Source organism: Colius striatus, chromosome 1 (assembly GCF_028858725.1).
Source record: "Colius striatus isolate bColStr4 chromosome 1, bColStr4.1.hap1, whole genome shotgun sequence".
Lineage (NCBI taxonomy): Eukaryota > Metazoa > Chordata > Aves > Coliiformes > Coliidae > Colius > Colius striatus.
In genome coordinates, this window is record NC_084759.1 from 191,836,395 (window position 1) to 191,848,168 (window position 11,774).

Sequence of the window (11,774 nt, forward strand, 5' to 3'; positions counted from 1 at the left end):
TGCACTGCTTGTGTGAAATGAGAGAGGACAAAGGGAAATATTTTTTCTATTAGTTTCATTTAAGATTAAAATCCACAATGCCAATCAGATGTAGATATTTCAGGGAAGATTCCCAGACTCTGAGACATCAACTTTCTCTGTGGTTCATCTATGAATATAAATATAAATATAATGCCTTTTTCTAATTCTCTCACCTAACACATTGATGCATAATAGACATGACACCATAGAGAAGGATTTATATGTAAATCTGTAGCTAATTTTGTAAGTGAAAATTTAGATTTCTCTGCAGTAAGAAAGGACAGACCCCAGTCTGAATAAGAAACAATATACTTAAGTTCCAGTTGCTTTTTTAACAGAGAATGGATAGGATTGGTTGCAGAAAAAATTTAAGGGATTAAAAATCTGAGCATGGAAGGTGTGTGTGGTTGCCACCAGCCCTCCTCTGCCATAAGCAGATTTACATCAGTATCAAAGGAGAATATCCTGCAGATCTTCACAGGCAGGACAAATCCTTCTCTGCGTTGCAGAGGTCCTGGAGGGCCCTCTAGAAACATTTGCTCATTCAGAAGGAATGTGTGTGGGTCACTGCAGTGTGGTCACCCAAAACTTCCAAGAGTGTGGTTTTCCCAGTAAGCCACACTCCTCTGTGTTCCTGCCCCAGAAACTGGCCCCTTCCTCATCATCTTCCTGGGTAGGGTCTGTAGGACTTGCAGCAGGTGAAGGGGGCTGGGGAGGGCGGGATGTCTGCAGGTCCAACGTTGGCCCAGCCCGGCCCTGGCCAGCCACACACGTGGGCTGTGTCCTGCACCCCTCTACTAGCCAACAGCCACAGACTCCATGTGCTGCCAGGAGGACAGTGAGCTGCTGTGGCAGGAGGACACAGAACAGCTTCCTTCAGTCCTGCCAGACTTGTATAAATGTGTCTTGCTGGGAAGGAGCAGGAAGATGCTGTTGAAACACTGTCACATTCAGCTTACCCCTCTGTGATCCAGCCACCCCTGCTCTGGTTTGGCATTGTCAGTAGGCACCTTCCTGTGCTCCATCCCATTTCTGCTTCCCTGCTAACTCTTCTGCTTATGTGCCATCTAATGATGTTAGTTCAGTGTCATATTTGGTTGGTTGGGTTTTTTCATAACCCAACTGATTAGTGGCCCTTTCTGCTGTGCACTGGGACTTCAGGCACAGCCTGTCCCTTCCCTGTGACTCCTGTTTCCCATGACTGTCCTTCTGCTGCCTGAGGCATGCAAGGGTGCTTTGTTCCTTGGCCTGTTCAGCAGGAGCTGGTGGAGCCAGTGCCTGGGCCTTTGAGCCCTGGTGAACCCCAAAGTTAAATGGAGACGGGAACCATGTTGTTTTTGTGGCTGGGTTTCTCATGGTTAATGAGTTTGAATAAAGGGGACGGTTGACTGAACTCTGCTTTCTGTCCCCTTAGTGACATGATGTCATCTGCTGCTTCTGCCCTTAATTTACAAAGTTCCCATTATCATTAACATTTGCCATCTCATTTCTTTGAAAAAGGGAGTCTCAAGAACGCAGTGCTGGTTTTGGGATATTGCTATAAAAGCGACACCGAAGACAACAAATATCACAAAGGTACTTGAGCTGAGTTTTGTTAATTTGTACTATTAGTGGAGTAGACACTATTCTGCTTGACTGCCCATGGAGAGAGAGGGGAAAGTTGATGATCAACACTTGATGTCATTGTACTGAAACATCATTACTAGTTTTGGTTGTCTTTTGCATTTCTGGGCTCCATGCAAACTAACAGTAACTTCCAAAATTGTATCAGAGGAAGCCACTCTTTGAGGTGTATCATTTCCTGCAAAACTCTATTTGGGGAGTAAATGTCATTGTCTGATTGGAGAGGCTGTCTGTGCTAGGCCAGGAACCCTCGTTTCAGTGACTCCTAACAAAGTGGCCAGGCCAGTGTGAAGTTAAGGGTGGCGAGCGTGGATGAGCTGAGTTTGAAGTCAAATGTGAATCAAAGTGACAGCATTGGTGTTTATACTCTGCTGTTCCCTGATGGTTACCCTAAGAACACCTATTGCCTTTTTACTCTGTTTAGAAAGTGCCATTAATTATACAGAGAGGAATCAGAGGCTCCCAGAAACCTTGGGGCCTTAGTTTGTGAGCCCGTGCTCATGCTAAGTTATCCTTATTCCATTAAAGCGACATGAATTCTCTGTGAATAAAGAGCTGTTTGCATGAAGGGGCACTGAAGAAGTGACCTTTTTTCCCTGTATACTCACTACCTGATGAAATCAGTTTCCATTTTTGGTTTACATTGAATGGGTTTTGTAAGCATTTAAGGTATATCTGCTCAGGAAAAGAGATTAAATGTTATGCAGGCACCTCAGTGTTAGCATTAGCTGTAGCTCAGGTCAGTACCTTAAAGCTCATAGGCACCAGAAATGGTTTTTCAGGTGCTTTTATGTGGTTCACTCTTAGGTTTAGGAACTGAAGTCCAAATTGTTGTGCCAAGTACAAACAGTTTGTAACCCATAACTGCATTACCTCACACATAGTGAGAAACAAAACTTGCCTTCCAGGTCCTAAGCATCATGCTTCATTGAGGCAATTTATAAATAATGCAAAACAGGCAGATAAGCAAAGCCACTTGTAGAGATGCAAGATGTTGCGGGTTTCAAATCTTTAATTTGCTTCTTCTTCCAGAATTACAATCCTGCGTGTCAGTGTGGGACATTAACCTGCCCCATGAAGTACAAAACCTGAAAAAGCATATAGAAATGAGACAGGAATTAGCAGAAAAAATGAAGAGCTTTTCTTTGGACTGAAAAGCCACCCTGCCAGTGCCATTCGCTTTTCTCGTCTTCCATCCTAACTGACAGTGCAATATTTACAACTGCTTGTTGCTGCGGTTTTTAACCAAGAACTAGGAGGAAAATTGCCAGGAGAGAAGCAGTTGGTATTCATTGGATAGCAAGAAAAAAGAAGGGTAAGTTATTTGTAGTATCTCAAAGGACAGAAACTGGTAGGAATTTCTGAATCCAGAGCATCTGCTGTTGACTTGTGAAGGCCTGTGCTCAGCAACTGTGGCTCAGCTTCAGTGTAACCCTCTTCACCTGGGTTTTGATCCCAGTTAAATTGGGAAGAAGCCAGGAGGCTCTAAATGACTCTTTCTTACTTTGTCATCTCCACTGAGTCGATCCTTTAATAAGAAGTAAACTTTAAGCCTCTGTGTGTTTATTGCAGTTTGCAGGACGAGTTTGCTCTGCTGATTCATGTTTCAGTAATAAGTCAGAGCTCATGACCCTGAGATTCTGAAAGAAAACATTGTATTTTATATAACAGCAGTGTTTGGAGGAACATACAGTGACCACGTCTTGAAAACAGACAGAATATTCTTCCATGAATAATTGACTTTTTTTGGTTATGGTTAGAAAACAGTTGTGCTGCAACAACAAAATAGCTCAGACTTCAGTACACGGGCAGGCCCGTGCGAGTTGGCATCTTGGTGCAGTGTTGCAGCTGCCTTGTCCCAGGCACACACACAGACACAGCATGGGCTGAAGGCTCTCCCCTGCCTGCTGCTGCAGCTTGGGCCAAGGAGAAGGCAGCGTCCTGCCAAGCTCAGTCCAGCTGCCTCCTTTGCTTAGCTCGACTGTGTTTTAAAGAGAACTTGCACCTTGATATTTCTGACGTGCCAAGTTTCCACTTGGTCTTCATCATTATTTTGAAGGCAAGCAAGGGAACCTTGAGGACTGTGAGCATTGGCTGCCTCTTGCATATAACCACCAGAATTTGTTGCCACACATTTTCCTTCATTCAATAGATGCCTTTTTCTGCTCTCTGGCTCCGAATCTGAGCTGCTTCTGAGGGCCCGCACAGCCGTGCCCCGAGTTCATGCCTTTGTCTGTGTCCCCAAAGACAGCAAGCATGTTCTTTTTTTGATGCCAAAAGTATCAGTAGGGTGCTGCTGGAATCTCAAGGAGTATCCAGAGCCATCCCTGAGTCTATGGAGCAAAATGAGGAGGAGCAACCGAAACGTTCTCAGTTCCATTTGTAGGGTTTTGTAGAAATCACCTTCAAGGGTGAGAGCATTTCTCGAGTCCCACCGTATCATTGTTCTGTTTCCTGACAGTTGTTGAGTGCAAACTCAGGATTCCTTTCAGATCTGCACCCCAGTTTTTATGTATTCTTGTAATCTGCATACTGAGAATAATTTGCTATTTATATGGGATTTTATAGCTCAGAAAATATATATTATCAGAAAAGTAATACTTTTTCTAAAAAATAGACTGTATGTGTTGTGATTATGTTTATTTATAAGTCATTTTGAGACAGAAGCCTTAAGTCTTTTTATTAAAACTGTGCTTTGTTAATAACAGACTGCTTTCTGATCTTTCTGATCTCCTCTGCCGAATTTCCAGGGAGGAGCTTTTGTGTGCAGTTTGTGTGGAGCTTCAGCCCTTACTCCAGAATGGTGCCCTGGGGCTGTGTTGCCACACCAGCCCTCCCCCTTCCTCAGCTGTCTACCCCATAGTGTTGCTCACACCTCTCCCAGTAAGCTGTTCTTAGGCACCTCTGCTGAGAGCCTCTGGAGCAGAATGAGCCATAGGGTGACTCAAGCCTGTGTTGGGAATCACAGGGACTGCAAAGAACCAGAGATAGCAGCAGCCACAGGCACCAGCACGGCTGTGGGGGCAGCACAGACCCGGGTCTGGCAGTCCCAGGGGCACTAACAGGGGTGAGAGGGGAAATCCTTAACAGGGATAACCCCTGGGGCAATTAGGAAACCTTGTCCCAGAAACATCACTGCTGACAAACTGTAAGAAAAGAGAACAAAAAAGACCCACAGCCTTGTGTTCCCTCTCGTTTCAGTGGAGACATTTGGAAACCAGCAGGATGTGATCACATAAGAGTCTGAGCTCTGTTGGCTGTAAAGCTTCTTGCATACTCAGGGTAACATCCAGCACCCGAAAAGAGAAAGGTAACCCTCACTTCAGACAAGGGTGTGTTTGCTCTGGGGAAACCAGCAGCAGGGCCTGGCCACGCTGTAACACCTGAGTTGGCCCTGTAATTAACCCCCATGCCTCAGAACTGTACAGCTGAAGCATCCCAGGCTTTAGAGCTAAAGACAAGGAGACAAACTTTACAGAGCCACATGAATGCTTAATTAGATAGCTGGGTTTAAAGTACCCTTCCCCTCCCATGCTATTGACTTTAATTAAGGTCATTCTTTTTAGTAGTTGCTTGCTCTGACAAATGACATACTCAGCTTCACCTGTACATTAATTTTAACCTTATTTCTTTTACAAGCACTTCCTGGTCAGTCCCACTGTAAACAAGTTACACAGCATGATTTCATGTATGGTCTGTATTAGGTCCTGGCATTCCTCTTACTCTGGCATCTCTTACTTCCTCTTGTGGCCTTTATTATTATCCCATTACTTTTTGAAGCACCGCTTTGGGCCAAAACTGGAACAAGTAGTGGAGGGGGTAGAATGAGGCTTTCTGGGTGTGAGCTGACCCTTAAACCTGGGCACTAGTCGTTACTGCCACTGATTAGCTGTACCCAGCTACCTGGAGTGAGATAAATCCATTTGCTGCCAAACTCGTCAGATACCAGAGACGTAAGAACATAGTAAGAGAAAAGAATGAAGCTCAGTAAATGAGGAAAAGACACTGACATTCATTGCTAGTTTTGCTATCACACTCTCTCAAGCAGAAAAGTGAATAAGCAATTCCTCTCTCACTTGTTTTCTGGCTTTCACATCATTCATTTAAAAAATCTGAAAACAGCTCCCAGTAGCTGACCTCAGAGAACCAAATTTGCCATTGTTCTGGGCTTTTTTCTGTCAGCATTGGTTCTTCATCCATATTACAAACTCAGCCCAGGCCCACGCTGACCTGCACCTCCTCTTACATGAAACTTCCTTCACAGCCTTTGACCAGCTGTAAATGAAAGCCACACTTATAGGCTGCCCAGTGGCCGCTTTCTTAACAAAATCTATATTTTTTTGTGAGGTAGACACGTGTCTTTTAACACTGTTATTAGCTTATAAATAGAGGGGCATAATCACAGGAGAGTTGAGGCTCATATTGCAGACCTGCATTTTAAAATTCATCATTTTAAGAGGGGAAAAATACTCCAGCTCACAAGCTGCATTGTTGTTGTGTTAGCAAAGGGAAACCTCTTTTAGCAAAAATTTAGCAGCGACTGTGAGTGCTGTTCCCACAGTAGAGCTTCCTGGGGTAGGGCAGCACTGCAGGAGGCAGCGTGCCGGGAGCTGTGGGCCCTCAGAGGGGCTCAGGGGATAGTACAGACATCGTAGCCTGTTTGATTCAGGGGACACCACAGCCTGTTTGGTTCAGGGGACATCACAGCCTGTTCCGTTCAGGAATGGAATCCAACAGCAATTGAGTGGTGAAACTTTTCCCTGCACGGCCCTGACAGGGACTAGTACCTGCCCTGCACATGGTGTGGTCTGAGCAGCAAACTGGAATTAGTTTTGGAGTTATTAAGTTACGATACACCAACAGATTGAAAAAAGCCCACAGGAACATTTCAAAACTATCCTATCACAACTCTGCTAAAATCAAGATGAAAGGACAGGCAAGCTGAGGCCTTTACTTCCTTTTCTTCTGCCTTGCTTTGCTTCTCGCGCTGCCAAGCAGACGGCCAGCGCTCCCTGCCTGTCGGTCAGGCCCGACACAGGCTGTCATGAGTCAGCAGGAGGAGAGTTAAACATCAGTGATGGGTCTCTGGCAGATCTGGTTTACTTCACTTCCACCACGGCCCATGAGCATCAATGATCTGAAAAGTTATCATGGACAGAAAAGAGGAGAGAAACTGAAGTGGGAATTCCAGTGCTTCGCCTCTGCTGTGCTTTTCCCATGCCGCCCCCTCACAGCACAGCTGTCTCCCGTCTACCCCACGAGCTCCTTTTCAAGTCCTTTCTGAAGGGAAGGATGACCCATAACCTGTGAAACTGATGGAAAGATGGAGCCTTGGGCTCCCCCGCCAGCCCTGGGTCGGCCTGTCATGGTCGCCGGAGCAGAGTGACGCAGCTCACAGGGTTGTGCGACAGGCCTTTACCTTGTAGAGAGGCATTCATACAGCAGCGACATAAACACCCACCTCTGCACTGCAAACACATTAACGTTAGTTCACTGATACTCGATTCTGCTTTTTCTTGCCTTGACATCTCGGTGGTTGCCTTGAAAACATCTGTTCTCTGGGAGGCAGCAAGAACCATCCTCCCCCACCACCACCCACTGGGCTCTGCAATTTGGACTTCAACTGAGCTAAGGCTGAGGCTCAGAAGTGTCAGCACTGCAGCGTTATCATCGCGGGCTGTGGTAAATAAAAGCTGTAGAGCTGTGAGCCCTTGGAAGAGCAGCAGCTCACGAAGCAGGGGCTGCTGCCACGGTTTGTCGAGTCAAAGCTGCCAACGGCATCTCCCCACGGCCGCCGCCGCGCCGCCTGGCGCCCAGCGCCGCTCCCCCCCAAGCTGAGCCCCCTGCACCCCAAGAGGGGAAAAGCCAGTTCGGTATTTCTCAGCAAAGGCCGTGCAGGGCTGTGGGACGCCAAGCCCCGGGGCCCACCCTGCTGCTGAAGGGCTCCCGGGGGCTGCGGGACAGGGCAGCCCACGCCGGGCGCTCCCGCAGCAGCCGGCGCGGGGGCCGCGGCCCGCCCCGCTCCCAGCCCCTGCCGCCGCGCCGCCCGCGGGGAGGGGAGGAATGTGTCCCTCAGCCCTCCTCTCCGTGGGGAAACCACCCCCACAATGGCTCTGGCACCTCCTCAGCCCCGGCCAGGCCTCCCCGAACATTGCTGGCAGAGGGCCCATCCGCTGCCCCCACAACGATGCTGGCCCCACAAAGGAAAGTATTGCCCTGCCCCCATGAACTGTCAGGGTGACAGCTCTTTTACATTAGCCAAACGCTGGCACGTTTAGGCAAACTCAAAGGATATTCACAAATACCTAAATGCTGGGTGTCAGGAGGTTGGGGTATCCCTCTTTTCAATGGTATCTAGCAACAGGGCAAGGGGTAATGGGATGAAGCTGGAACACAAGAAGTTCCACTTAAACATAAGAAAAAGCTGTTTTACAGTGAGTGAGGGAGCCCTGGCACAGGCTGCCCAGAGGGGTTGTGGAGGCTCCTTCCTTGGAGGCCTTCAAGACCCGCCTGGACACGTTCCTGTGTGACCTGATCTAGGTGACCCTGCTTCTGCAGGGGGGGTTGGACTAGATGATCTCTAAAGGTCCCTTCCAACCCCTACCATTCTATGATTCTGTGTAAGGGCATGTGCACAAGTAAATAATGACTTTCCTTTGACTCCAAAAAAGGTTGAAAATTTGAAAAGTGAATTTCTAAACTATAAAGAAAAGGCATGGCAGATGCAGAGCTCCAGCAGCCTGGCGGCCCGGGCCCAGGCCTGCTTAACAGCCAAGCTCACTTTAAATGCTACAGCTGTTCCTATCTTTAATAACCAACTACCAGAGAGGTCATTAAGCTTTGGCCAACAGTAATTTTCAGCTATTATCCATGTGTCAAAACATCTCCCCAAAAACTGAACAGCCCCAGCAGACACAAGCTGCTGTAACCCGTGGCACAAGAGGCCGTGGCCCTTGCTCAGGCTGTGCCCTGTCCCACAGCACCCCCAAGGCAGGCTTGGGCACCACCACAGCAAGATGTACACAGGCAACACTCAGAATAAGGACACCTTGGGGGAAGGTGTTCTGACACTGACACTTTTCCACTCATTTTTGCCCTTGGCAGGGTTTTTAATCAAAGACCTTGGAAAGGGGACAGCGGAAGAGAAACATCACCTACCACACACATGGGATGAATCTGTGTCACTGCAAAATCCGGCTGTGTGGAAGCCCTGCCACCCAGAGGGCTCTGGGCAAGCACCAAGCACTGCCAAGGGAGAGCTCTACCTCCTCCTGCCTATGGGCAGCTAAGCAGGAGAGGCTGCTGAATGTGACTCTCAGCTGCAACAGAGGGTTGTCTTCCACCACATAGCAGCATTTATCAAAACAGCTATTTTCAAACCTATGTCCTTTCTGCAGCTTTTCCATTGCACTTCTCCACCCATATCCCCAGAGCAAACGCAGCATGGCAGCAGGACTGGAGCTGCTCACCCCGCAGAACACACCTGCTGTCCCCCTCCTCCTCAAGGGACACCAAAACCTCTGGTACAGAGCTCCTGTGGACTCTACACCCAGCAGCTTTCCTGTGGGTGTAACACAGGAGTGGGAATCCTGGTGGAAGTGGTTGAAACAGGCTGAAACTCCTGCCTAACACCTTGGGCTCATGGCCTCTGCTCCAGCTCCAAGGGCAGTCTCCCACACCTCAGCACAGGCAAGGTGAGGGGTGAGAGGTGACTCTTGCTTACAGATCCCTGGGCAGAAATGAAACACAGTCCCACACACCCTCTTACTCAGTCCCCTCAAAACATTTCTTGTATGAACAAGTTCCCTCCCATCAAAGTACCCAGAGTTACTGCTCAGGGCAGCCACACCGTGTCCAGGGCAACAGGGGCAGCACTGCTGATGTGAGTGTGACTGGCCCAGCAGATGCTCTTGCACTTCTTCCATGTTTGTGCATTCTTGCAGGAGTCTTCTGGGGGGCAAACAAATGAAATCTCCCAAACCATTGTGAAGCTCGTGCACTGCGACATCTCAGACACTTTGGCAATTCAAGGTCCCACTGCAGTGTCACTGCACGTGGTGTGGATGCGAAGCACAACCTGCCACCTACTCTGGACAGCAGAGCACAGCCAAGGCCAAACACTGGGCATGATCTGCATTAATGGAGTGTTGGTAGAAAAAAAGGTGTCTTTATGAGAAGTAAGTTTGCAACTAAGCACCAATGAAAGCAGGCAATATGTACAGTATGGGGTGCCTTTTAAAAACAGATGGAGAGCTTTGCAAGTATCCCCAGACAAACTGTTCTCATTTCTCATCTTCCTAGAAAGCAGCAGCACTTGGTTACCTCTGAAGAAATAAGGAGCAGAGAGACTTAGTACCACCAGTGCCACTGGAGATGGGGTGTTTCTGCATGGGTAACAGCTATTCACGACATCCTCAGTACCAGAGGCCCTCAGAGAACTTGAGAGCGAAGGGAGGTGGGAGATGCTGCCACCTGATCTGTTTGGTCTGTACAGTTAATCACAGCTGCCTATACCAAAGCTGTATCTGGCTCTGACCGTTACTAAGCAACTACACCAACTGCTTTGGGCTCCATTGGTCAAACTGCTCCCTGAAAAGCTTAAGAGTATCTTGGGCAGGGCAAGGCAGAGAATGAAGCCTTCTGGCCCAGCTCTGTGCAGCAGGACTGACTCCACCAGCACGAGGCACAAAGGGCCCCCTGGCGCAGAGGTGGTGGCTGCCAAGGGAGGCCAAGCACTGCATCTTACAGTGTGGGTCATCACCAGGGAGCTTTTAAGATGGAAAGAGCTGAATTCCAATTCCTTGCCTGTTTCCAGGATGAGAATTTCAAGGCAGTGAAGAGCAGCTTGGCTTTGATATTTTTTTTTAAAGCAAGTCTGCTCTGCCAGTTAACCCAACCCCTCTCCTGCCACAGACACTCTTCCTCACCTCCTCACCCCTGAAACTAGTCTTCCCATCTTCTGCTGTATTGTAGAGCAAGTGCCCTTCCTGACTCCTGCATGTGCCAGGCCCAGCTACACACACCCTCACCTTTTCTCTGATCAGAAGTCCTTTGTGAAATACACCCAGCAGCTCAGTGCTGAGGTGTCACACCTTCATCTGGAGGTTTTACAGCGATCTCTTGCCAAACCGTCATTCAGGCTCACAGGCGACAGGGCCGAAGGTGCCGTGTCCTGTTAGAAACCCAGTGTCTCCTCAAGACCCCAAAACAACGGGTTACTTGAGAAGTGTCCACTTCCAGCCCTTCCCCACCTCCCAGACTGGTGCCAGTTTCCTGTGACAGCAGGGTGCAGCTGGAGGGACCCGTGGCCAGTGGGTGCCCAGTGCAGGGCCCACAGCCCATGGGCAGAGCTGCAGCGGCATCCTGCCCTGGGGCATGGCTGAGGGGAGCAGGTAGGCAGAGGAGCCTGCAAACAGCCTGCTATGAACACACCTTCGGAAGGTTAAGAACAACGTCCCTTGTGCTCTCTCTTCAACATTGTACAAGAGCAACGATAAAAATACTAATTTTAAGCATCTCTCCTGGCCCAGAAAATGGTACTTTTCTTCTGTTCCCCTCTTTGGAAAATACACATCAACATCAGGGTTTCTGAATCCTTTGCCACACCCATTCCTTTCATTTCTGTATACTGCACTCACTTTTACTCAACATAAACATGACCAAAAAAAGAGTCACGGCAATAATTGACTGTTTTCTCAGGAATAGCCTTGCACACACACACACACTGGTTGGGCTAATGACATATGGCAGGAAGGTAACGGGTGCCAGCTGTAACAATCAAGAGAAAGCCAACAGCACAAGTACACAGGTCCTGTTGCCCCTGTGGTCACCCCACAGTGCAGCACCTCACATCTGCAGGTCAATTCTCCACTCCCTTCATGAGCAGCCAGGCACCATACAACCTTTGTTCCAGAGGGAACATCATGAACAGTCCACACAAGGGTTTAGGACACACCAAGCCACTTGGCTCTTTTATGCAAGAATAGAAAATCACATTGAAGGAGTTCTGGGACGGAAAGTCACCTGCCATCAGTATTTCCCACCAATATTGTTGGCCACAGGCAGGTAAGCGAGTGTCAGCACAAGGCCCAAAGCAGAACCAGTCCAAGCAGAAGCAGAGAAAGGAAATT

At 48.4% G+C, this 11,774-nt stretch overlaps 1 protein-coding gene across 6 annotated transcripts in view; it reads left to right on the forward strand.

The window, feature by feature from the left end:
- The window catches only part of LRRK2 (leucine rich repeat kinase 2), a 74,042-nt gene extending 63,153 nt beyond the window's left edge, over window positions 1–10,889 (forward strand). For 3 of the 6 annotated variants that reach the window (XM_062018689.1, XM_062018709.1, XM_062018716.1), the window contains 2 exons: window positions 1,522–1,596; window positions 2,677–4,330. In XM_062018689.1, the coding sequence (XP_061874673.1) occupies window positions 1,522–1,596; window positions 2,677–2,798 (197 nt within the window). In that variant the 3' untranslated portion in view covers window positions 2,799–4,330. Of the gene's footprint in view, window positions 1–1,521; window positions 1,597–2,676; window positions 4,331–4,845; window positions 4,955–8,748; window positions 8,919–9,945 lie in introns of those variants that run through there. The other 3 variants (XR_009820890.1, XR_009820892.1, XR_009820891.1) reach the window with 3 other exon arrangements.
- Window positions 10,890–11,774: the final 885 nt, after the last annotated feature.